Source organism: Eptatretus burgeri, chromosome 11 (genome assembly GCF_056783735.1).
Source record: "Eptatretus burgeri isolate ZD-2024b chromosome 11, Ebu_testis_v1, whole genome shotgun sequence".
Lineage (NCBI taxonomy): Eukaryota > Metazoa > Chordata > Myxini > Myxiniformes > Myxinidae > Eptatretus > Eptatretus burgeri.
In genome coordinates this window covers 74,814,232-74,838,418 of record NC_140971.1, presented here as the reverse complement: position 1 = coordinate 74,838,418, position 24,187 = coordinate 74,814,232, and the positions used below count along the sequence as shown (strand labels likewise).

Genomic DNA, 24,187 nt, shown 5'->3' with positions numbered 1-24,187 from the left:
CTCTCGCCCTTCTCTCTCCCCCTCCTCTCGCCCTTCTCTCTCCCCACCTCCTCTCTCCCCCTCTCTTGCCACCTCCTCTCACCCCCTCTCTCCCCCTCTCACCCCCTCTCTCTCTCCCCCTCTCTCCCCCTCTCCCCCTCTCTCCCCTCTCTCCCCCTCTCTCCCCCTCTCTCCCCCTCTCTCCCCTCTCTCCCCCTCTCTCCCCCTCTCTCCCCTTCTCTCCCCCTCTCTCCCCCTCCCTCCCCTCTCTCCCCCTCTCTCCCTCTCTCCCCCTCTCTCCCCCTCTCTCCCCCTCTCTCCCCCTCTCTCCCCCTCTCTCCCCCTCTCTCCCCCTCTCTCCCCCTCTCACTTCTCTTCTCTCCCCCTCCTCTCTCCCCCTCCTCTCTCCCCCTCCTCTCTCCCCCCTCCTCTCTCCCCCTCCTCTTTCTCCCCCTCCTCTCTCCCTCCCCTCTCTTGCCACCCCCTCTCACCCCCTCTCTCCCTCCCTCTCACCCCCTCCTCTCTCTCCCTCCCTCTCACCCCCTCCTCTCTCTCCCCCTCTCACCCCTCCTCTCTCTCCCCCTCTCACTCTCCTCTCTCCCCCTCCTCTCTCCCCCTCCTCTCTCCCCCTCCTCTCTCCCCCTCCTCTCTCCCCCTCCTCTCTCCCCTCCTCTCTCCCCCTCCTCTCTCCCCCTCCTCTCTCCCCCTCCTCTCTCCCCCTCCTCTCTCCCCCTCCTCTCTCCCCCTCCTCTTTCTCACCCCCTCTCTCCCCCCATTCTCCCCCTCCCTCCCTCCTCTCTCCCCTCTCTCCCCCTCCTCTCTCCCCCTCCTCTCTCCCCCTCCTCTCTCCCCCTCCTCTTTCTCACCCCCTCTCTCCCCCATTCTCCCCCTCCCTCCCTCCTCTCTCCCCTCTCTCCCCCTCCTCTCTCCCCTCTCTCCCCTCTGTCCCCCTCCTCTCTCTCCCTCCCATCTCTTGCCCCCTCCTCTCTCGTCCCTCTCTGTAAATGTATTCACAAATGTCTACCAAGCACAATGATTAATTCCAACCTTGGGAAAAAACAGCTTTCAAACCCTTGGGAAACAGCTGTTTCTCTCCGGAAAATTCAAACCTTGGGATTAATTAATAATTTGAATAATGATCAAACCTTGGGAGTTTGGCACATACCCTGGAATGGCACATACCCATAGAAATGCACATACCCAGGTCCCCAGTGTCGATTGTGACGTCATACCAAACAAAGAAGAATTGTGACGTCAATCCTTCAAAAATTTTTAAATTTATTAAATAAACATTAATTGTGACGTCATTCGTTATGTCATAGCACCGTGTCCTGTCATTGGTTCACAGATACATGGCCGTAACTTGGGAACCGCTCGTCCGATCGATATCAAACCTCGAAAAGGCACATCTGCGTGTCCCCGGCAATATTCCTGGCAAGTTTCAATCCGATCGGACCGGTGGTCGTCCGGTTATGAATAATTTGGGAAAAAATTGGCATGATAAGGTGAGAAGGTGGAACGACACCTTCAGCTGCTATATATATACACCTTTTCAACACTGAAAAAGCAGTAAAATGGCCGTAACTTGGGAACCGCTCGTTCGATCGATATCAAACCTCAAAGGCACATCCGCGGGTCCCCCGCAATATTCCTGGCAAGTTTCAATGAGGTCGTACCGGCGGTCATCGAGAAACGGCGGTCGCAGACAAACAGACAGACAGACACACAGATTGCTGGAATTATAGATAGAAGATGAGATGAGGATTCTGTCTGTCTGTCTGTCTCTATCACGTTATCTCCTCTAAAAGGTTGGGCAGAAAGTCACCAAACTTGGTAGTTATGATCATGGCAAGATGGCAAGGTACGAGAGCAGTATCATATTTAGCTTCACCCCCTTGGGCGGTGTCAAAATGTCAAGTATCGAATAGTGAAATTACGGGCACATATTAAACCTTTTTAGGTCATTTCCAATGACCTAATAATATTGGTGAGAGGGTAATATGGGTCCGTCCGTCCGTCCGTACACAATGAAGTTGAAGCAGGAGATCTGGTCATTAGTGACCCTGATAGAGGTCGATGAGACGTACACGATGGTATGACTTTCAAGGTCACCGAAGGTCAAGGTCACGAGGCCTTTGAAGTTGTGAAAATGACGATTTTCAAATTCTATCTCCTCCGCCATTTCTCAAGCAATCTTGAATTTGATTGCAGCAAATGAATCTATGGGACAATATCTAAATTTTGATCGGGCCGGATTTTCGATATCCGCTTTCGTTTTCGTGTCACGTGACTTCAAAGTTGGCAAAAAATGCGAAAATGACGATTTTCAAAATCTATCTTCTCCTACATTTCTCAAGCGATCTTGAATTTGATTGTGGCATATGAATCTATGGGACAATATCTAAATTTTGTCAGGCCGGATTTTCGATATTCGCTTTCGTTTTCGCGTCACGTGACTTCAAAGTTTGCAAAAACTGCCCTACCTTCAGGAGGCTATATATTTTCTCGCAGAGATGACCATCACTCCCGCACGGGGGTAATTTTTATATGAAACTTTGTATCTGCAATCAACATTGGGAGTTGCATGAAATATATAAATAACGATTTGTTTTGAATTTGACCTCTGGTTAATGTGCCAGGGTTGGGGACTTATGGTAGCAGTGGTCAAAACGGGGAAGAAATTTCAAATCAAAATTTGATATTTGGTCATTACTTTTTGCCATCTTTGAACTTTGCATTATGTGGGAAGCGTGGGGATTTGTGATGGCGCGTTTACTTCGATGTAGTTTCTGAATGCCGCTATCCCTTTGTGTCAAAGTGTCCAAGCGGACAGTTTTTATTGTCACTCAGCTAGCTATTCCTCACTGAAGATTAGATTAAAAGCCAAGGAGACCTGTTCGACACTACCCAAGAGGTTAGACGTATTTCCAATACTAATAGGGTGTCCTAATGAAGGCTGTGCGTCTGCTGACATGACAAGCCAGGCACCTGCGTTTATACCGCGCTGCAGATCCTGCACACGCGGCGGAAAGCGGCATGCAGTTCTGCAGGTGTGCCACGGAAAGCATGCGATTTAAAAGTCTAATTCCAGCCACTCTGTCTTATTCCTTGTTTTGCGTTGAGGGCAGCCTGGCTCACCCATCGATGAGAGAGAGAGAGAGAGAGAGAGAGAGAGAGAGAGAGAGAGAGAGAGAGAGATAGAGATAGAGATAGAGATAGAGATAGAGATAGAGATAGAGATAGAGATAGAGATAGAGATAGAGATAGAGATAGAGATAGAGATAGAGATAGAGATAGAGAGATAGATGCTCAGGCCTTTGTGTAGATCTGTTGTCTTAATATTAATTTGATGCAATGCTGTTTACAAACCTTTGCCAAGGGAACGTTCATTATGAATATCTGGTTAATGTATATCTCGTGGAATATGCATACTTAAAGGAAAACGGCATGAGTGATCTTTAAAAAATCTGAGGTTGGAAATCTGTCTGATTGATGTGGCAATTTAAAATGTAAGAGATTTTGATTCTGGGAAACTGACTTGCAAACTCGAATTATGAACCAGTGAAGGCTAGTATCTATCTGCGTCGGTTGATAGAACGGTGGATGAAATAAATATAGCATCGATTGAGGTACGTCACTTCATGAATCTGGGAAGCAAGGAAAAGCTGATGTTTTGAGTGTTAACCCTTTGAATTGCTCCACCGAAGAGCTATTGTCCAAAACATCAGCTTCTCCTTGCTTCCCACAGTAGACGGCATACTTCAATCTATGTCCAGTTGATTTCATCCATTGAATTGCCAACTACACTGGTGTGATGATGTTATTGGTATGGAATTTAAAGTGGAAATATCAATTGGCTTTTGAGTAGTTGTGAACAATGACGAGATGTGCTTCTGAACAATGATCATGTATTCGGGAGCTGTAACGTAGCCAGCCCAATAGACTGTGCTATTCGTAATGTTTCACAATAACTTGCCTTGGAATATTGGACCACTATTAGATGCTTGCATTGTGAAAATTACCCGAGAGCTCCTCATAATTTAATATGGTTGCTCTTTGTCTGTAGGCGTATTCATACAACATGGAGCGACGATAGATTGAATTGCATGATCCTATGATGGTTATGGTAAGTGGCCAAAGATCACGTAAAGAAAGTAAATCATGGTGGGAGTAAACAAATGGTGTCAGAGGCATTAATGGCAACTGACAATAAAAACCCCCCCTCCGAAACAACGGGTTTGTATCAAACGTCACAAAACAAAATCGTGATTATTTCAGCTTGCACTATTAGATAGCGTGATTATCATATACTTCATTGCCTCGTGGGTATCGTCAATAAATTGTGATTTCTCATAATTGGTGTGTAGATGAGAGAACTTGTCTGCTTAACGTTATTGGATTGTTTTATTACCTCCACCACCGAAGGTGAAGGAGGTTATGTGTTTCACCCCTTTCTGTCTGTTTGTGTACAGGATATCTCAAAAGGTTGTGGACGGATCCGGATGAGGTTTTGTCAATAATTTTGGTGTGTGACAAGGACGAACCGATTAGATTTTTGGGAAGATCCGGATCCGACGACTAGAATTTTTAAAGTGATTTCTTCACCATTGAGAGATCGGGCTAAAAATGATATATAGCACGATATCTCAAAAAGTTGTGCACGGATTCGGATTAAACCTGGTGGACAGGTTGGGTGTGTGACAAGGAAGAACTGATTCGATTTTAGTGAAGATGCGGATCCGGATCTGGCGACTCAAATTTTTAAAGTGATTCTTCACCATTGAGAGATCGGGGCCAAAAATGATATAGTACTGTAGAGCATAATATTTCAAAAATGTATTGGGCTTCATATATCCTCATGGATCAGGCATTACATGGCAGAGGTCTGCGCTCCACCAAGTGCCCTTCTTATTTCTCATGGATTGATATGGACTCCGGGATCGAGGTTTGCCACGACGAGAAGCACTTTGACTCCTCCCGAACTCCCAGCCGGAGAAAACTCCACAGTCCGGCGGGTTGCTATTCAATCATGAACTCCGATTGATTCCGCCAAACCTGGCAGTGTTCTCGCCACTATTTGCTTTACCTTTCCGGTGGCTTGAAAATATCAAGGGGAGTGGGGTGGTGGTGGTGGTCAGGTCAGGTCAGGTATGGGAGCAGCGTGTTGCTGCGTTCACTTTCCACCAGTACTCTAGGGGCCTCCATCTAGCCATCCCCAGGCAGATGCCTGGCCCATCCTCATCTTGAGATGTTGATCAACCTACTGCAACCACGAGGCATGTGGTCAGCCCATTGGCTTCCTCTATTCACGAGGCTCCCTCGCTGAGAGAATCTGGTGAGCAGGATCAGCGTCACGAAAAAGAGCCACATGTCCATACAGCCGCAGCTGACGCTCATGGACTATGCAGGTAACAAATCTCATCCGAGTCTCTCTCAGCAACCGCTCGTTGGACACAAAATACGACCAGCGATAGCCAAGGTTTCTCCGAAGAGACCTGGTACCAAAGGGAATTAAGTCTCCGTCTCAGATCCTTGGTCAGAGTCTGTGTCTCACATCCACAGAGCAATACTGGAAGCACCAAGGACCTGAAGACTTGGACTTTCGTCCTCCTGCACAGGTACCGGCAGCGCCACACCCCATTGTCCAGTGAATCCATGACTCCCCAAGCTCGACCCAGCTGTCGATTAACCTCAAGCTCACAGCCAGAAGAGACATGAATATCACTGCCAAGGTAAGTGAATCCCTCCATGACCTCAACATCCTCACCACAAACAGGTACATTCAGGATAGCAGCATCCAAGATATCATTGAAATCCTGCATCCTCGTTTTGACCAGGGAAACCCGTACTACCAGTGGCTCCGACTCCTCCTTCAGCACCTCGAGGACCCCCAGAAGGATATCTAGAGTCTCCGCAAAGATGACTGTATCATCTGCGAAATCAAGGTCGGAGATCTTGACATTCCCAAATGATGCAACGCAGCTTGCTCTCTCCGGCATCCTCCCCAGAATCCAGTCCACACATGCGCTGAAAAGTCTTTGGGCCAGTACACACCCCAGAGGAACTCCAGTAACAACTGGAAATAAGTCAGAGATGGTATCACCACATCTCACAGCACTCTTGATGCTCTTGATCACAGAGTATAGTTCAGACATCAGATTGATCAGTTTTGGTGGCACCCCACGAAGACCAAGAATCCTCCAGAGGGCATCTCTATTCACTGAATCAAACGCTTTACAGAGATCACCATTGGCTGCAAGCAACCTATGCCGAAACTCTCGTCTGCATTCGATGAGGACCCAAAAAGCAAGGATACGGTCAATCGTTGACCTCTTTGGTGTAAATCCTAACTGCTCTGGACGCTGGTGCTCAAGCAAATGGTGGCGAACCCCATCAAGAATTATCCGAGCAAAGACCTTGCCCGGCACTGAGATCAGCGTCACCCCTCGGTAGTTGTTGCAGTCCTGGCAATCACCATTCCCTTTCCAGAGAAGGACAACGAGGCCCCTCTTCCAGTTAGTTGGAATGATGCCTGTGTTCCAGGCAGAGCACAGAACTGCATGCAACGACACGAATGCAGCATTTCCACCAGCCTTGAGAAGTTCAGTATGAATGCCACAGATCCCTGGAGCTTTACCCCATTTCAACCGGTTTACCGCAGCCTGTGTTTCCACAAACAAAGGTGGATCACAGTTGAGTGGAGCATCAGCAATATAAATGGTAACACCAATGACATCCAACTCGACAGCTGGTGGATCAGCCTGGTACAGCCGCTCAAAGTAACCGGCCCAACGGGCTTTCACTTCTGACTCCTCTGTCAAGAGCCTACCACTCTCTGCTCTAACTGTAGTGCTCCGAGGGATGGGCTTGGATGAACGCAATGCGCAAATTCCCCTGTAAGGACGAGAATCACTTGACCACATGTGATGCTCCACCCCTCACAGATTCCTCACACATTGGCCTCCTTGTCCACCCTTAGCGCACACACAGTTTTATGGCTCAGCTCCCTGAACAGCTCAGCTCTGCCATTCAACCTGGCCCTTCGACTCTGGTCAATGGTATCCGGTGTCCCTTGAGACAAAATTCTTCTTTGCCCGACGGTGAGTTCCAAGACAGCCACAGGCAACATCAAGGTGGGTGGTCTTGGAGGCACTCCACAACTCTTCAGGTTTCCCGCAAAGCACCCAGACCCCCCAAATCCCCACTCAGCCTGTTCGCAAACTCCTCAGCTACCTTCTCATCTGTGAGCTTGCCAACATCCAGCCGAGGCTGGGACGGTACCATTCTCCCTGATTTACGCTGCAAGTTCAGAGTTGCGACAACAAGCCGGTGGTCAGTATTGAGGAACTGAGCACTCCACTCCAGTAGACCCTGCAGTTCTGGATCATCCTCCAGCGACCATCAACGAGCACATGGTCAATCTCCTTTGCCCCACCACCTGCATTGGAATACCAAGTCCAGCGATGAGCTTGTGGGTGCTGAAACCATGAACCAGCCACCCTAAGTCCATGACTTCTTGCAAAGTCAAGGAACTTAATGCGATTCTGGTTCACAGTTCCAGACCCATTGGGACCAACACGTCTCATAACCATCCCTATCAGTTCCAGTTGATGCATTGAAATCCCCCAAGACGAGAAGAGTATCTTGCCTGGGGCACTGATCAACCACTGACTTGAGCCTAGCGGAGAAGGCGTCCTTCACGGTGATATCACTCGCCTCAGTCGAGCACACAGAGACCATGGAAACGACACCCAAGGAGTGACGAATCCTTAGTCTCATAATACGCTCGTTGACCGGTGTTATCTCAATTATCATTGGGGTCAGCTTAATGGGTACAGCTGCAGAAACTCCTTGGGAATGGTAACCATCAGAGCGACCAGACCCAGAGTAGGTGTAACCACCCGCCATTGTCTCTCCACAATCCGGTCTCCGAACCTCAGAGAGTGCTGCAATACCGATGTCCAAACGCTTGAGCTCAGATGGCAACAGAGACAGGTGATCATCCTCTCTTTGGGATAGGACATTCCAGACACCCATCTGAAGGCACCGCCTCAGGTTAACCAAAGGAGACTCCCATCTGGTGGACGACACCTCGGCACCACCCTGACACGCACTACCACAGTCTGACCCTGGAAGGTTAGCCTGTTGTTTTCCTCCTCTCATCAAAGATTGGGTTTTCTGAAGGCTTTGCCCCAATCCTGTCATCTGGTAAGCTGCCCTGCGGAGGGCAGCTGCACAGGAGTGGGTTTTCAGATATCTTTTTTGTGCTTTTCTTATGTTTTGTGGAATGAAGGGTTTTATGGTGGCCTGGGTGCAAATCCTGCCAACAACCTCCTCATAATAAGTAACCCAATTGCAGGAGGACGTCCGCAGATACAGTTGGCACTAGATATGGATGGCCGTTGGCTCACAAGGAGCTTCTCCGCCCTTTGACAGGTTTTGTTTTTAATCCTGCTGGGTGTCGATATCATACACCCTCCTCCCCAGGAAACCTAGTGAGGGACAAGGTCTAGTCACCGACAACCCGACCATGAAACGGGTTAGTACAAGTTTACATGGTACCTGTAGTAAGTTACAGATCTAATCTGACCTGATCTGACAATATGGGGGTGGTCTCACCCTCGATTATGTACTTGTCATCTGTTTTTTTTCATCAGGTGCAGCTGAGCCGAGCTGCCAAGTACGTACCGGCTAACGTGGAGCCATTTGGTGGGGTAGAACGTCCCAGGCTAGCAATACATGCGGACTATGCTAGACCAATGAAGGAAAAGACACTACAAGTAGATTTTGAGGAACAACACCAAGTATTTATTTTCAAGGGTGATGAAAAGCATGTGGTACATTTAAAACAGGGGTTTATTTGCAGCATTTGTACAGCAGGGACACAGTAATTTGTGTCGAGTGTGCAGCAAAGACATCCAATGTGGTTCAAAAGTAAAAATACAAAAAAGCAGAGTTGTACACCGATTTTTATCTAACTTATACAGACACTTATTTTACATTACAGGGCCCATTACATTCACACCGCAGAAGTGTAAGTAGGGAGAAAGATTCAGAGCAGAGTGAGGTGTTACCAGCCTTGACTTGGTCTTACCCCGTGCAGACTGCTGAGTCTGTGCTTCCCGGAACTGGGGTAAAAGGGAGGAGGAAATAATTAGTCTGGTTTCCTGCCTAATACTGTGCTTTGGATTGGATCCACTCGCCCGGTTCACTCTCCAACGCTCCTATCCATCTCATGCCACTGCTTCCTTCCTTCCCCGATCTCTCCAAACTTGTTCTCCAGCCAGACTAGACTAATTGTTCAGGCGCTCCGCATTTTTGTATCGGCCTGGGAGGGGTGGAGCCTGGTGGTGGTCGGGGCGATGCCCCGCCTCTTCCAGGTGTGGTTGCTGGGAATGGTCACGCACTTCCCTTTTTGGTCCTAGCGCAGCTTGCTCGTTGGCCCAGATGAGCCTCCGAGTGATGGCACCCTCTCCGCGAGTTCGCTGGGGGAAAGATGTCTTCATTGATCTCACGCATCGAGCTCTCCACACACAACATGGGGCTATATTTAGCGTTTCCTGTTTGCAGTGCAAATGTTTCGGAAGGCTGCGGATGGCGCATTGGACAATGCAATGGACTTATCCAGCGGTTGCTGGCAACGGGAACTCGAGCGCACATTTGCACCTCGAGTTATAAGCTTTCCTCGAGGCGGCGCCGTGTTACTGAGGTACATGTGTGACATGGCGTCCCTCGGCACTGTAGCGTAGTGGTCTTGTGGTGCAGGGAGGCGTTTGTTGTGGCGAGGAGTCGTGTGGAGGTGAGCGTAACAGTTGTGGTGGTCTTTTGGATGTGCTGGTTCGATGATGGTGAGTGAGCTTGCATTGGAATGTTGAGTAAGTGGGCGTTGGTGATCTCGAGCCTTAGTGAGGCGAGCGTTGGCGTGACGACTTTTTACATAGTGGATAATAATTGTTGTGGAAATAAAGTTTGTACGTCTGATTTTCTGATGGAAGGGTGGTTATCTCTGGTGGTGTCCGAATTGTGGTTGGGTTGCACTGGTTGAATGGCAGTTCAGTTCTCGTGTGCAGATTTGGAATGCGTTTTGGAAGCATATGCAAATTGGAATGCAGTGCCGTGCTTTGCTCCTTAATGGTCATGGCGTGCGCACTTAAATGTGTTTTTAAGAGTGTGTTCGTCATTAACAGGGAGGAAAATGGGGGGAAAGTGGGGAAAACCTAACTAATCCTTCACAATGCATATTCCCTTTGTAACCCATTCAACATAAGGAAAGGACTGTTGGGGATATTTAAATAAGAAATATACCACCTCGGGAACTGCTGTGTGTGTTGGTTGCCATTACTGGGGAGTGACAATTCACAGAACCATAATACTACCTACCCCCTTCCCTTTCGGCAGACTCGTCCCGAGTCGTTCAACCCTCATGTCGAATGCAGGTTTAGTCCCCTCTGAGACAAATTACCTGCGTAACTCCCTGAGTGTGACATTTCAAAAGTTCCATATATGTCCCCAAAATAATGAAATCTAATGTATTGTGGAACTAATTGAACTGGCTCACATGGACAGCCTTCTGCTAAATTGCTGGAATTTGGAGCAAAACACCCACCCAGGTGGGCTTAACAATAACTTATTTACAATTCTGATCCAGGGCCTGAATTTTTTTTTGAAAAAAATAATGTTCTTGGCACGCAAAAATGTTCTCTGGCACATCGAATTGTGGTCCTGTACGCATCTACAGTGGCCACAAAGTTTGTGGTGCCCTTTCCAGGTTGCTGGAGGCAGCCTTCCCTAACATGGCAGGCCATGTGCTGTCCCACAGTCTATTTGAACTGGTCAAGATAAAAGAGCACAAATCTTCTGTTCCTGTATCACCAGCTGCCCACATGACAGTCCTTGGTGGTGTGTCGCGATAGTGGCTGCTCACACAGCAGTCCATGTGGCAAAATGATGGTGGCTGCTCACACAGCAGTCCCTTGTACTGAATGAATCAGTGAGCTGCCTTCACAGCAGTCCTTGACAGTGAATCAAGCTGGCTTCCTGAAAGGGGCATTGTGAGGGTGGCAGGCAAAGGAACGGCAAGGCGTGGCAAAAACAAACTAGGCAAGGTAACTAGTTAAGGCAAACCAGGCTGGCAGGTGATGCTGGCTGGCTTCATGGCATTATGCATACTGCCGAAGGGAGGCAGCAAGGTGAGGGGGCAGCAGATAAGGTGGCTGTCTTCGGCCCCAACTACCCTGCTAATCCCCCTTTCGTCCCTCTAACTTAGCTCTAACCGAACTCTTGTCCCTCTAAGCCCTGCTATCTCCTCTCCTCTCCTCCTGGGTCCATTAATCCCATGAACTAACTTATCTCCCAAGAGGAAATTAACACACACACACGGTGACAATTAAATGAGGTGGCGTGGAACCACAAGGTATGCTGATGGAGTAGCTCAAGGTCGAGCTAACTAAAATTTGGGACTCAATGGGTCCTCGCAAAAATCCAATGACCCTACTCCATTACTCCAGCAGCTGCAATTTTTCTTCCTGTGCCATCGCACGAAATCGCGGCTGGGCAGTGTGGCGCCACTTGCAGGTCTACCTACCTGTGTAACTCGCACATGGCACCCCCAGGACACTGAGACCACCTCCGAGCTTGCCTACTCCCTACACTGAACCATGGGGGGGAGCCCTCTCTGGCTTCCTCCCCGATGCCCACACTGGCACTTTGCGCTCAGGTACCTGGGGCCATTGAACTCGACTGGCCCCTCTGTACATACGGCCTGAAATGAGAGCGAGAGATGAACCTTCAGAGTTTAGGCTTTATTCCATTTGATTGGAGCCGCTTCTGTGGGCACACCAGGAAATACAGGTTCAGCTAGGAGTACATAAGCAGAAACGTATACATGTGCAGTTAACCATTGCAGACTAAATCCGCGTAAGCACGGAGTTCGATATAATCTCCATTCTCACCAGTCAATGAGCACCTTCAGTTAACGAGCATCAAGTGGACAGCCGATGTCAATAGCAATGCCCCGGGGACAATCACTCGTGCCGCAGAGAGACCTCCCCTTATACGCGAGACGCACAACATGTGATCCCGCGTCATGTCCCTCGATTCACGTTAATTCACCACATTCTCCCCACCTTTAAAATGTAACTAGGGGCCCATCTTACACACCATGATTGCTTTAGCACTATAGGAGTATACATTTCAAGCAACGCGGACTAATAGATCTACAGAAGCATACATGCCAAGCAGTGATTATTTTGAGTTGTAGGAGCATGGAAATGAGCATCGATATATGATATAATGGGCATATATAGGAGCATGAGCAGCGAGAATGCCGATAATCCCCTTTACAGATTGAGTCGTCGAGGGGGCCTTATTCGTCGACCTCTCCGGGAGTAAACGGCAGTTTCACTTGAGGGAGACTCCCGATCCTCTTGGTGAGCCTCGACTTGTGCCGGGGATGACTCCTCGATCGCTCTCGGGTGGAACGCGGCAGCCCCGTCGCCTGGCGGAGTTCCTGGGGGGGAAATGTCAGAAGGAGGAGTGCCAGGAGGTGGTGTACCGGCGGGAGGAGTACCTGAGGGAGCCAGATGGCGAACCGACACAGTGGTCTCCCTGCCATCCGGGAGCCTGACATGAGCATACTCTGGATTAGTGTCAATGAGTTCGACCCCCTCCACCAGCGGTTCATACTTGCTTTGTCGTACCGGGCGTTTCATGAACACTGTACCGGGGTGGGTCAGCCAGTTGGGCACCGTTTGACCGTCAACATAACGTCGTTGGTGAGTAAACATACGTTCGTGAGGAGTGGCATTTGTGGACGTGCAGAGCAAAGAGCGTATGGAATTCAGAGCGTCAGGAAGAGTAACCTCCCATCGCTCGGGGCCCAGTCCTCTCGATTTCAGCGCCAGAGTTACGGCTTTCCAAATTACTCCATTATACCGTTCCACCTGCCCGTTTCCCTGTGGGTTGTAACCCGTCGTTCGACTAGTTGCTATGCCGAGCTCTAATAGGAATTGTTTTAGCCCGGCCGACATGAAACACGGCCCTCTGTCTGAATGTATGTACGAAGGTCTCCCAAACATAGCGAAGAGGTCAGAGAGACATTTTACGACAGTGCCCGAGGTCATATCCGAGCACGGAAACGCGAAAGGGAACCTTGAATATTCATCAACAACGGTGAATATGTATCTGTTGTCTGTTTCGGTCGGTAGGGGCCCTTTGAAGTCGATGTTTAGTCTCTCGAAGGGGGAAGTCGCCTTGATCAGTCTGCCAGAAGCCGCGCCATAGAATCTGGGTTTTAGTTCAGCACAAACAGGGCATGAAGCATTCATTTGTTTAATATCTTCAACAGAATAGGGAAGATTTTGTCTGCGTACGAAATGTGCCATCCTGGTTACCCCTGGGTGGCACAGAGACACATGGAGGTCTTGCAAAGCCTGACTGATTGTTGCCGAACTGTAGACCCGGGAGAAGGTATCTGCAGCAGGGTTTTCCTTCCCGGGCCGGTAAACAATGTCGTACCTGTAGCAGGCTAGGTCTATCCGCCATCTCATAATTTTTTCATTCTTAATTTTCCCGTTATTTTTCCCATCAAACATGAAAGCCACGGATCGTTGGTCCGTAACGAGCGTGAAGTGGTTTCCCAGTAAATAATGTCTCCATTTACGCAGCGCTTCGACGATGGCGTACGCCTCCTTCTCTATTGCCGAGTGTCTCTGCTCGCTTCGAGAGAGAGTTCTCGAGAAGAAAGCGACCGGCCGCCCAGACTGATTAAGTGTAGCAGCTATGGCGTGATTTGAAGCGTCGGTCTCCACCACGAAGGGCACCGAGCTGTCGATCGATAAAACCACGGACTTACTGATATCATCCTTGAGATCGTGGAAAGCTTTTACGACAGCGGCATCTGGTGGAAAGTTTTTGCAATGCACTAGGGGATGTATTTTCTCGGAGTATTGCGAAATCCATCTTGCATAGTAAGCGAACATCCCGATCACCCGGCGCATTGTTTGCAAGTCCTGAGGTGGTGGAAGCTCACGGAGCGGGCGCAATCGCTCAGGATCAGGCTTAATTGTGCCGTCGGCTATTGTGTAGCCGAGAAGGTCAATTGACCTTGCCGAGAATACGCATTTCTCGTAGTTGAGAGTCAGATTATATTTTCCAGCAATGCTCAAGAATCTGTCCAGATTCCTATCATGTTCCCTCTGATCCCTACCGCACACTGTGACATTATCCACGTAAACAAAAGTGTCTTCGAGGTTTTCATCTGAGATGATGTCGTCCATAACCCGTTGGAAGCAAGCTACTCCATTCGTGACACCGAATGGTATCCTTCTGAACTGGTAGAGGCGCCGCCCTGCCTGGAATGCAGTGTACGGTTTGTCTTCCTCTCGGATGGGAATTTGATGATAGGCGCTTCGCAAGTCGATGGTACTGAATACCTTATAATTGGCCACGCGTTCGACCATCTCATCTATGCGCGGCAGGGGGTAGGCGTCGAGTTGGGTGAAGCGATTGACCGTTTGGGAATAATCGACAACCATCCGTTTCTTATGGTTCTGACTGCTGGTTACTAACACCTGTGCGCGCCATGGCGAATCGCTCGGTTCTATAATTCCCTCCTCCAGTAATCGCTTGGTTTCCGAAGTGATGAAATTCATGTCAGCAGTGGTATATCGCCGCGATTTGATCGCTATCGGTTTGCAGACCGGCGACAAGTTAGCGAACAGCTGGGGGACGTCACCTCCGCGGTGGTCAGCGCATTTAAAATTAGACGAGGCTTGCTTCCTCCAAAGGGTATTTCGACGCTCGTGTGCTGCTTGAGGACATTATGACCCAGAATTACGTCTGCGCACAAATCACGAAGCACCAGCACCTTTACATCCCGATGCGTGTACCCTTTTACGTCCAATTCAACATTGCAGTACCCTCGTACGCGGGATTGTAGTGAGGTGGCGGCCATGCATACCGTATTGTCAGTCGGGTGGATTACCCATTTCCTGCCCTTCACTAGCGAGCTGTTGACGAAACTTTCAGAGCTACCGGTATCAATCAGTGCCTCAGCCATATGCCCGTTAATTCGCACGTTGATGATAGCCTTGGATAGATTCCCCGGGGAGGCTGCAGTCAATTTATTTTGCGAGTAGAGAGCCGCAGAAGTGGGTTTATTCCTCCTTAGAGTAGATTTACATACCCTGGCATAATGCCCTTTCTTGTCGCAATTCATGCATGTGGCATCTCTGGCGGGACATTTTTGACGAGGATGCCTTTTGTACCCACAAAAGAAGCATTTACCGACCGGAGCAGTTGCTGAGGAGTTTGACGAGGTCTGGGTATCCGGCTCCTCGGGTGTTTCTCCATCCCTCATGTCTGGCTGTGTCTGTGCCAGTGGGGTTCCTTGGGTTCCCATCGTAGCAGCGTTCATGAGCAGCATCGGTGTCCCAAATGACTCAGATTGCTGCTGAGCCGTATCCATCGCTCGAGCCTGATCGACTACCTTGTCAAGAGTGGGTTGCGCTTTCTCTAGTAAGCGTTGCCGTATGTGGGCTGATCTGAGTCCTTGGATGAATGCCTCCCGGGTCGCTTCCTTTCGGTGTTCCTCGGCGCTTACCGCCCGGAAGCTGCAGTCTTTTCCCAGCTGATTCAGAGCTTGCAGGAACTGATTGATTGTCTCCCCGGCTGCTTGCTTGCGTGTGTTGAGAAGATGTCGTATGTATACCTCGTTCTTGGGCTTCACGTAGAGCGCCTGCAGCACGTCGATCGCTGCTTCGTAAGTGTCGCACCCCGAGAAGAGCCTGTACACACCGGGCGAGACATGATTCACGAGAGCGGCAAATTTGTCAGCTCCCTCCGCGATGATGGTCAGATAGTGTGAGAAGGAGCAGAACCAATGTGACCATTTCATTTCTGCGTCAGTCGCGTTCGGGTCTGCGTCGAACCTCTCTGGTTTGTAGATCTTGTCCATCTTTGGTTGAGAGAGCCGAGAAAATCAAATGGAATAAATTGAAATGAGAGCGAGAGATGAACCTTCAGAGTTTAGGCTTTATTCCATTTGATTGGAGCCGCTTCTGTGGGCACACCAGGAAATACAGGTTCAGCTAGGAGTACATAAGCAGAAACGTATACATGTGCAGTTAACCATTGCAGACTAAATCTGCGTAAGCACGGAGTTCGATATAATCTCCATTCTCACCAGTCAATGAGCACCTTCAGTTAACGAGCATCAAGTGGACAGCCGATGTCAATAGCAATGCCCCGGGGACAATCACTCGTGCCGCAGAGAGACCTCCCCTTATACGCGAGACGCACAACATGTGATCCCACGTCATGTCCCTCGATTCACGTTAATTCACCACACGGCCTACTGCTGCTGACTGGCTCCCAGCACTTGGGGTGCCCCTCCCAAGCCCTTCAAAAATCAATGAACCACACTCCCAGCCCTTCAAATATACCATTGCACCTTCTCAATTGAAAACACTTTCTCCACACACCACCAACCGCAGAACTACATCCAATACCAAATTATCTGAACCCCCTCTACTCTAACTCCAATACAGGCAAGGGTTTATCTCCATGGGGGGTATAGACTGCTCTATTAATTCCCACTTTATACCATTCACTCAAGCCTTTAATCCTAAAAATTTATTTGACACGCACTGCATTCACACCTCATCGGTCCCCCAACGAACATTCCTTCATTTCATTCCTCAATGGTCGAGACCACGAGGAAGATGGAGGCTTCAACCTGTGATCTTCCAATTCACAAAATAATTAAATTCCCAAATCGTCAATTTGAATCTGTCGCTAATCCCTCAAACTCTAACATCGTCCTTGTCTGTCATCTGTCTTTACAAGTTTCTCCCATGCCCTGTGACATTGACTGTTCCCTCTAGGCCGCGTGGTTTCCCCACTGCCCCAAGTTCCGGCCTTTGTGCCGTTGCACGAGTGCCCGGGAAACCCGACAGTGTTCAAATGTGTGCCATGCCCAACACGTCACTCATGCAGCGACCACCGGCGGTGCTTACTCACGGGCCCGAGCGACGCGAACAGAACGTCCTCTGCGCTCCCCGAGGCCCCACCTGGAGCCACAGTGGTCACATCCACGCCGGCCGTGCTTCGAGCACGACCCACACATGGCACTTCCTGTGCACCATGCGTCATGCCGGCTTCCAAGCACAGCCATTCACCGCACGCCTGACCGTCTGGTGCGTACGAAATCCCCGACCCCCCATGTGACCCCGAATCTGTAGTCGACGGTGCCCCCACTACTCCGCCAATTAACACGGGGACACCCCAGGCATTTTCCTAACTCCTTGCCCTCACAATTTGCTTTACTTCCCCATCCTCTACAACGCACTTGGTAGATCGCATACCTCCCACAGGCTGAACAGTTTTTGTATCCCACTGATGGGCTGGATTCGGACCTGGACCAAAATCTAATCGGCTTGTTGTTGTGTCATACACAACTCATCCACCGAATTTTGGCTTCACCAAAATCAAATCAATTTGTTCTCGTCACATACCAAACTTGTCCACCAAGCTTCGACCGAATCAATCCACAACTTTTTGAAATATCCTGTTCAGAGCCAGACAGACAGAACGGGTGAAAACATCACCTCTGCCCGCCTTTGGTGGTGGAGGTAAAGGCTTTGTTTCCGGTTTTAACTTCATTATACATCATCATTGAGACTCAGATAGGCATGTCATGTTTGTGAAGTGCAACATGCTCTCTTGTGATTAAATCCGTCAGCGAAGCGACGGGTATGCATTTCTTTCGACTCGCACATGCATCAAACAAAGCAGGGCATTCACGCGTGAGATGCTCTCCACTTGTTGAGCTGAGCTGTATTCTCCGTCCATTTGGTTTCTGTTTGTTGGAATCACTTTGGTAAGTGGTGATTTTATTGTACTAACCGGCTGATTAAATTAAAAGGAGTCCTGGTTTTCAAAGAAAAAGAAAAAGAAAGAAAGAAATATATTTATGTAAAATGTAATATATTTTATGAATGTGTGAATGCACTTGATCCAAAGGCTGGATTGTTGAGATTTTATTGCCTGAGAGGAATATCTGTTGTATTTCTCTTTGTCAACGCTTTCGCACGAGCCGTACAGTTATTACGAAGCAGTAAGGTGATCTCTTTAGCCCTCTCTGCAAGGAACTCGCTAAATATCTGTGATGTCATCCACGCGTTTGTGTTATTCTTGTGGAATACCAGCAGGGTATCGTGTCGGAAACAATGTGGCTTCTTCACATTGCCAATGACAAGCAGCTCCTTCTTGCCAGCTCTTGTCATATTGCAAGTAAGTAACACAGTAACAAGGTCCTTCTGCTTCTTTCCTGCTGAGCTGGAGCTGTTCTTGAAAGTCAATGTCTCGTCTGTAATATATATATATATATATATATATATATATATATATATATATATATATATATATATATATATATATATATATATATATATATATATATATATATATATATATATATATATATAGATGTCTTCTTCTCTGAAATCGTATCAGGAGGCCAGGAAGCACACTCACTGTCTTGACCCAATTGTCTGCTGCAGGTATGTCTGTATCCTGCTTTTCTCCACGGATTTTCTGATAGACGACGTTATTTCTCTCCTTCCATCCATCGGTCGGTTTCACATCATGGTCTCCAAAACGTTTTGCAAGTTCCACTGCTTTTTCCATAAGAATTCCCCCAATGGTTGGAGCATTCAGCAGTCGAGCCGACAAAAAACATCTCGTCCCGTTTCCTCTTCCGATTCAAATTTCGATTCTGAACTTCAGAACGATGGAGTCGTTTCTTGTTGAACTCTGTCTCACAAGAACCGACAGATTGTTGTCTGTGAAATCGTTTATTTTTACACAGCTTCACGGCTGCATGAGGGCAGACTATCGTAGCGCTTCAAAAGTTCACACACTGTTTATGGCCACACTCAAGTCCTTGCTTTGGAGCATTTTGGCAACAGGGTAATGAGTTTAAAAATATATATATATATATGTATTAAAATCCCAAGTATGGCACGAGAGCCAGGATGCCAGGCTTTGTACTACTTGTTAACCAATGATATCGCTCAACGCCGGCATCTGAATGGCACCTCTGATTCCATTTGTCAATGCTCGATGAATGACCTGTGCACAAGGTTTTAATCGTCAGGTAATAAACACTTTTTGAAGGAAAAACCCGAACAAGTAATAATAAATTTTCTGGAGTACGATTCCAAAAACCGAAAATCATGATTCTAATATGAGCAAATATGGTTTTGATTTTTTCCCCTATTGATTCAAATAGGTGGCAGTTTCTATTAACCAGAGTGTAATCCCACTGTATGTGCATCTATGTATGCCCCTTCACGATACTGTCCCTGCAAGGGGCCCTTCTGGGGCTGCAGTCATGATGGTATGGTTGTGGTTTTCATCCAGGTCGGAGAACTTCATTAATTATCTTCAGAGAACTCCTGACTGCTAAAGATAATGGTGACACCATAATGTTGATAATGGTGGTTGTGATTGGTGGGGTGGAAGACAGTGTCCATGGAGCAGATGGCACTTGTTGGTCCCAGATTGTGCAGCAATAGCTGTAATGGAACTCGATCTGGCATTCTCACCAATCGCAGTTCGAGGTACATGATTAATGTGTGTACATGTGTGTGTGCGTGTGCACACACGAGCAAATAACCCTGTTGTAACTGGGCTGTTCTAAGGGAATTTGTTCCCAATAGTGTGAAATATTTAGGAAGTTTGACATGAGTGTCTTGACAGCAGGATGGTCAGGATCTGTAGAAATTCTGTCATGTAAAATGTGACTTCAATTCCTCAAGCTCCCTCTTCCAGCTCTTGTCTGCTCTCTGCCCCCCCCCCACCCAATTCTCTGTCCTCAACTCTGCCCTTTCTTCTTCAAGTCCTCACCTCCCCCCTCCAAACCCCAAGTCAATGCCCTCCAGAGCCTCAACTCCAGAGCCTTTCCCAACTATATCCCTTCTCTGTGACCCCCCCTCCCACTCCAACCTTCTGTTCTCCACAAGCTTTCTTTTTGAAGTCCTCAACCACCCTTACCCCCCCTCCCCAAACCAACCCCTGGTCTGCAGCTCTCCGTTTCTTCCCAACTCTGTCCCTTCCCTCACTCCCCTCCAACTCTGTCCTCCAGGACCCCTTTCTTCTTCAAGTCTTAACCCCCTCCTCCTTTCCAAACCCTGATTCTATAACCCTTAACCCCCATTTTCCAACTCTGTCCCTTCCCTTCCCCCCCCAGTCCAAATCTCAGTCCTCCATTCCCCCTTTCTTCTTCAAGTCTTCATCCTCCCCACCACCCCCCAAACCAACCCAAGGTCCACAACTCTCCATTTATTCTTAAAGTTCCCACCCTCTTCTGCTTCTTCATTCATGGCTCTGTGCTTTGCGTATTTGCATTTTTTTTCACGGGCGTAGTTGCGGTTGTTTTCGCAATTTTTTTTTTTTTTGCATATATATTTTTTTCGAGACATAATAACGGTTTTCTCCGGGATTTTTGATTTTTTTTCCCTTATGAACCACGAACTGCTGGGAACATATTCCCCCATTTCCCATTGAAACAATGCCCTGACATTCACAGCATTTTTGAGGAACGTAATCCCCTGCGAATGTTAGGGTCCAACAGCATTTCCTTTTTAAAAGTTTTTTTTTTTTGCACCTGCAAAGGGTTGTAACTTGTGTTGATGTTTCTTTGCTTGGTCCACTGCCATTTCGGCTCGTGCCAATAAGCTGCAATTAAGTTCGAACCTCTTGATTTTTTTTTTTCTTGTGCCTTCACTGGACCTAACCCTCACCGTGACAGCATTGCCAAGAAGATACCAGTGTCTAAGGATGTGGAACCGCTGTTGGAAATCGATGGTGATGTCCGTGCATTTGAGATCTTCCTCAACTCACGCTCACCCATGCTCACTCTTCATGACATCCGCACGGTTCTCCCATGTACCATCAACCTCGATCCAAAGATCCGTGAGATAATCGCAGGTTTGTATGCATCTTGCACTTACCACTACTGCTTTCTCGAGGACACTTTAAAAACTTGAGTTAGGTTTGTAACCAGGCTTATGGTCTGTTTGTTCTACCCACCTGCTGCAGATGTCCAGGCAGCACAGGACCAGATTGGCTTGCCAACCTTCACAGGTGCTGTATCAAACATTCCCCGTTCTGCCTCCGTCCTTAGCTGCTCAGCTCGTTCTGCAACCTCCACTGCAGGCCCTGGAGCTTCTTACTTTTCAGTCCTGCCATACCAATGTGGCCCGGCCTATTGTGATACACACCAACAGCATGATACACCCCAGCATCCTTTCTACAATCGGGTTGGTGACGATGCCCATATGTTCTTGATATGCTGCTTTTACCATGTTGGTTGTTCCATAAAGTACAGGCAGGTACCATTTATTTTGTGACCATTGGCACACATTATTAAGTTTTATTCGATAACTTACGATTTTAATTTTTTTTAATTTTTTTACTACTTTCTTTCCAGACCTCTTTCAAATTCATGAAGGGCAAATAAAATTAATTACTAGTTTGTCGTCCAGGCTTTTCAAAAAAAAGGAGGGGCCGCCTTTTACTATTTGATATACTGTATTCCAGATTTTTGATATTTTTCAAGATGGCCACTACATGGTGACATCTACCAGACCAAAGACTAGCACTACTACCAACACACATCCCATATACCATTAAAAATGACGTTGGTCATATACCTGATACGTGAACATCTACTGCAGCATTGACACTGTCTGCTGCACTGTGCCCTTGTACGTTCTGAACCAGTACTAGATATATGCGGACTTGTGCTGCTGACCTGAGCTGGCTGGTAGTTGTCGATGGGTGATACCTGGTGAATCCCACTCCAAAAATAAAAGAACATTTAGTAAATTTGATAAAGGAGAGGAAAAAATAACCCACCAACATACGGCCTCCAAAAAGGAAGTGTGTGGGCATGAATGAATCGGTTCATTTTTCGTTTGTTTGTTTGTTTTTTGGTTTTAAGATCTGGAGAGAAAATAGTAAATATCAAAAAAAGGAGGCGGCCGTGATAAACGAAGCGGGTGGGGATGAGAAACTAATAATTTATTTTATTTTGCCTAAAGGCATCTGTGTTGATTGCTGCGAATGTGTAGCTTCAAATTGTAGCTTTAAACTGTTTACTAATCCCAGCACAAGTTGCTTCTCAACGCATTTGCCTTATCTTTGTGATTTGGTTCTAAAAACATTCAACATTCATTCCCCCTCTTGTCTCCTGGTCCCCTTGTTGTATGCTCTGTGTGTTAGCTCCCACACGAGCCTTGACATTGTATAAAATAAAATACAAACATAATTTCAGCCTAATTTTTGAGAACCATATGTCCATTAACTCCATTAACGTCCAAAACCTTCTCTCGTATTTAGCGGTGCCTGTTTGTATCCATTGCTTTTCCATTTTTGTATCCTCATCTGCAGCCACAAACTTTGGTCATTGAATTGCAGTGAAACAGCCAGAAAATTTTCCAAATTGGTAACAATCATGGTGCATGGTGAAGATGGATTTCTGTTGACATTCTCTGCCATGATCTTCCATAATCCCAACCATTATCATATGTGCCCTTGGCTACAAACCAAAGTACCATTTGCCTCCTTATGATTTCTGCTTGACTTGTTGTTTTTTTGTTCTTGTTTGTTTGTTTGGTTTTTTTTTTTTATTCATTTGGAGTTGCCTGTGTTGTAACATCCCGCATGTTCCTTTTCCTAGCCTTACTTTCCTCATTGGTTGTATTGCCAGCCGACTTCATTCACTGGCAATTTGCCTCAGGCCATGCTGTGCCCGCAAAGTAAACGTGGTCTTTTTGCAGATCAGAGTAACCGCCTTGTAAGTACCTCATCAGCCATTAACCCCTCCCCTCTTTTGGCTTGCACCTGATTGCAAGTCCTGCCTGGGTTTTCCTTCTTTGAGAAAGTGTGGGAGGGAGTTGTAGTCATGTGTGGCTTACAAATGTGCAAGACGGTTGGTTAAAATGCAAAGCTGGAAATTGTCCAAGTTAATTTTTTCCTTTGCATTTTTCGAAAGTCTAAAAGGTATCAATAATGGAAAGGAAGCATTTTAAAATTGTGCTGACATGTTGTTTGGCAAAGCACAAGTAGTGTACGCCTTTAGTTCCGGAACCTATGCTGAGTAATCAAGGCTAAAAGCTTCCCTTTTGCTCGTTTTTGTTGTTGTTTAACGAATATTTTTGTGCCATTCTTGTCACCAAAAGATGTGTATGGGAGCATATCTCTTTCATGATGCAAACAAGGAAGTGTACGCTTCTAAAAATTTCAGCACCAGTATCCTCCTTGTTTATGCAGATGAAGCCTTAAAAGTCCAGTTGTCATTGCGTAATGAAAATTGCGCAGCGTGGATTCTTTGAAAGATTAACTCGTTTTCTTAAGTCTTCACAATTTATTTTCCTCTTGGGCTTAAGAGTTTCATTTGCTGCATATTATTGCTACAAGTTGTACAACATGCCTTCAAAAGTTGTCATCTTTTAACTTACTTTGGGATTCTCTACCGAAAGTAAAAATTTTTGTACGGAGGAACTATGAAACTAAATTTGAGAAGCAGCCAATGAACTTCTCCCAACAGCCTTCTTTAGATAAGAAAGACAAGTGAAAAAGTACATTTCTTGATACAACTTCAAGGAGTGGCAAGAGTCCCAAAGGGTCAAACTTTTGACGCAAATTAAAATAATTTTTCATCTTTCCTGCAACTTCCATGAGCACCCACATTTGAGATTACTAGCATATGACATCAGTATTTTGATCAACACCTCTGCCCCCACCCCTCCTTTTTTCCCAACCCTCTTTTTCCTGTTAAAATTTACAACCGTCTTAAAAAAATTAATTTTCATCTTCCCTTACAAAAATTTCTCCCATTTGTAATTATTATGTACAAGTTGGGTTACCCAGTCAATATCTGGCTATTTACACTTTGATATTAGGGTTGTATTTCAACCCACTCATGATCATCCAACGGTGGTAGGTCACGACCTCAGCTGGGAGAGGGACGAACCTTGGATTGTGTATGCACATTTGGCGAGCCAACACAAGGTTGCTGAAGGCACCATTATTTATTTTCTTTTTTCACATTAATTGGATTAAGACTTGAAAGTTTTTATTGTGATGTGGTTCTGGATTTTGGCGATTTCACCAGAAGGGGATTGATGGTGGATTGCATGTG

At 47.2% G+C, this 24,187-nt stretch overlaps 1 protein-coding gene across 3 annotated transcripts in view; it reads left to right on the top strand.

The window, feature by feature from the left end:
• Positions 1–24,187, top strand: part of KIDINS220 (kinase D interacting substrate 220) — a 199,163-nt gene that overhangs the window by 37,531 nt on the left and 137,445 nt on the right. For 2 of the 3 annotated variants that reach the window (XM_085847018.1, XM_085847017.1), the window contains exons 18-20: positions 20,792–20,970; positions 21,082–21,302; positions 22,724–22,840. In XM_085847018.1, coding sequence (XP_085703144.1) covers positions 20,792–20,970; positions 21,082–21,302; positions 22,724–22,840 — 517 coding nt within the window. The remainder of the gene's footprint in view (positions 1–20,791; positions 20,971–21,081; positions 21,303–22,723; positions 22,841–24,187) is intronic. The other variant, XM_085847019.1, reaches the window with a different exon arrangement.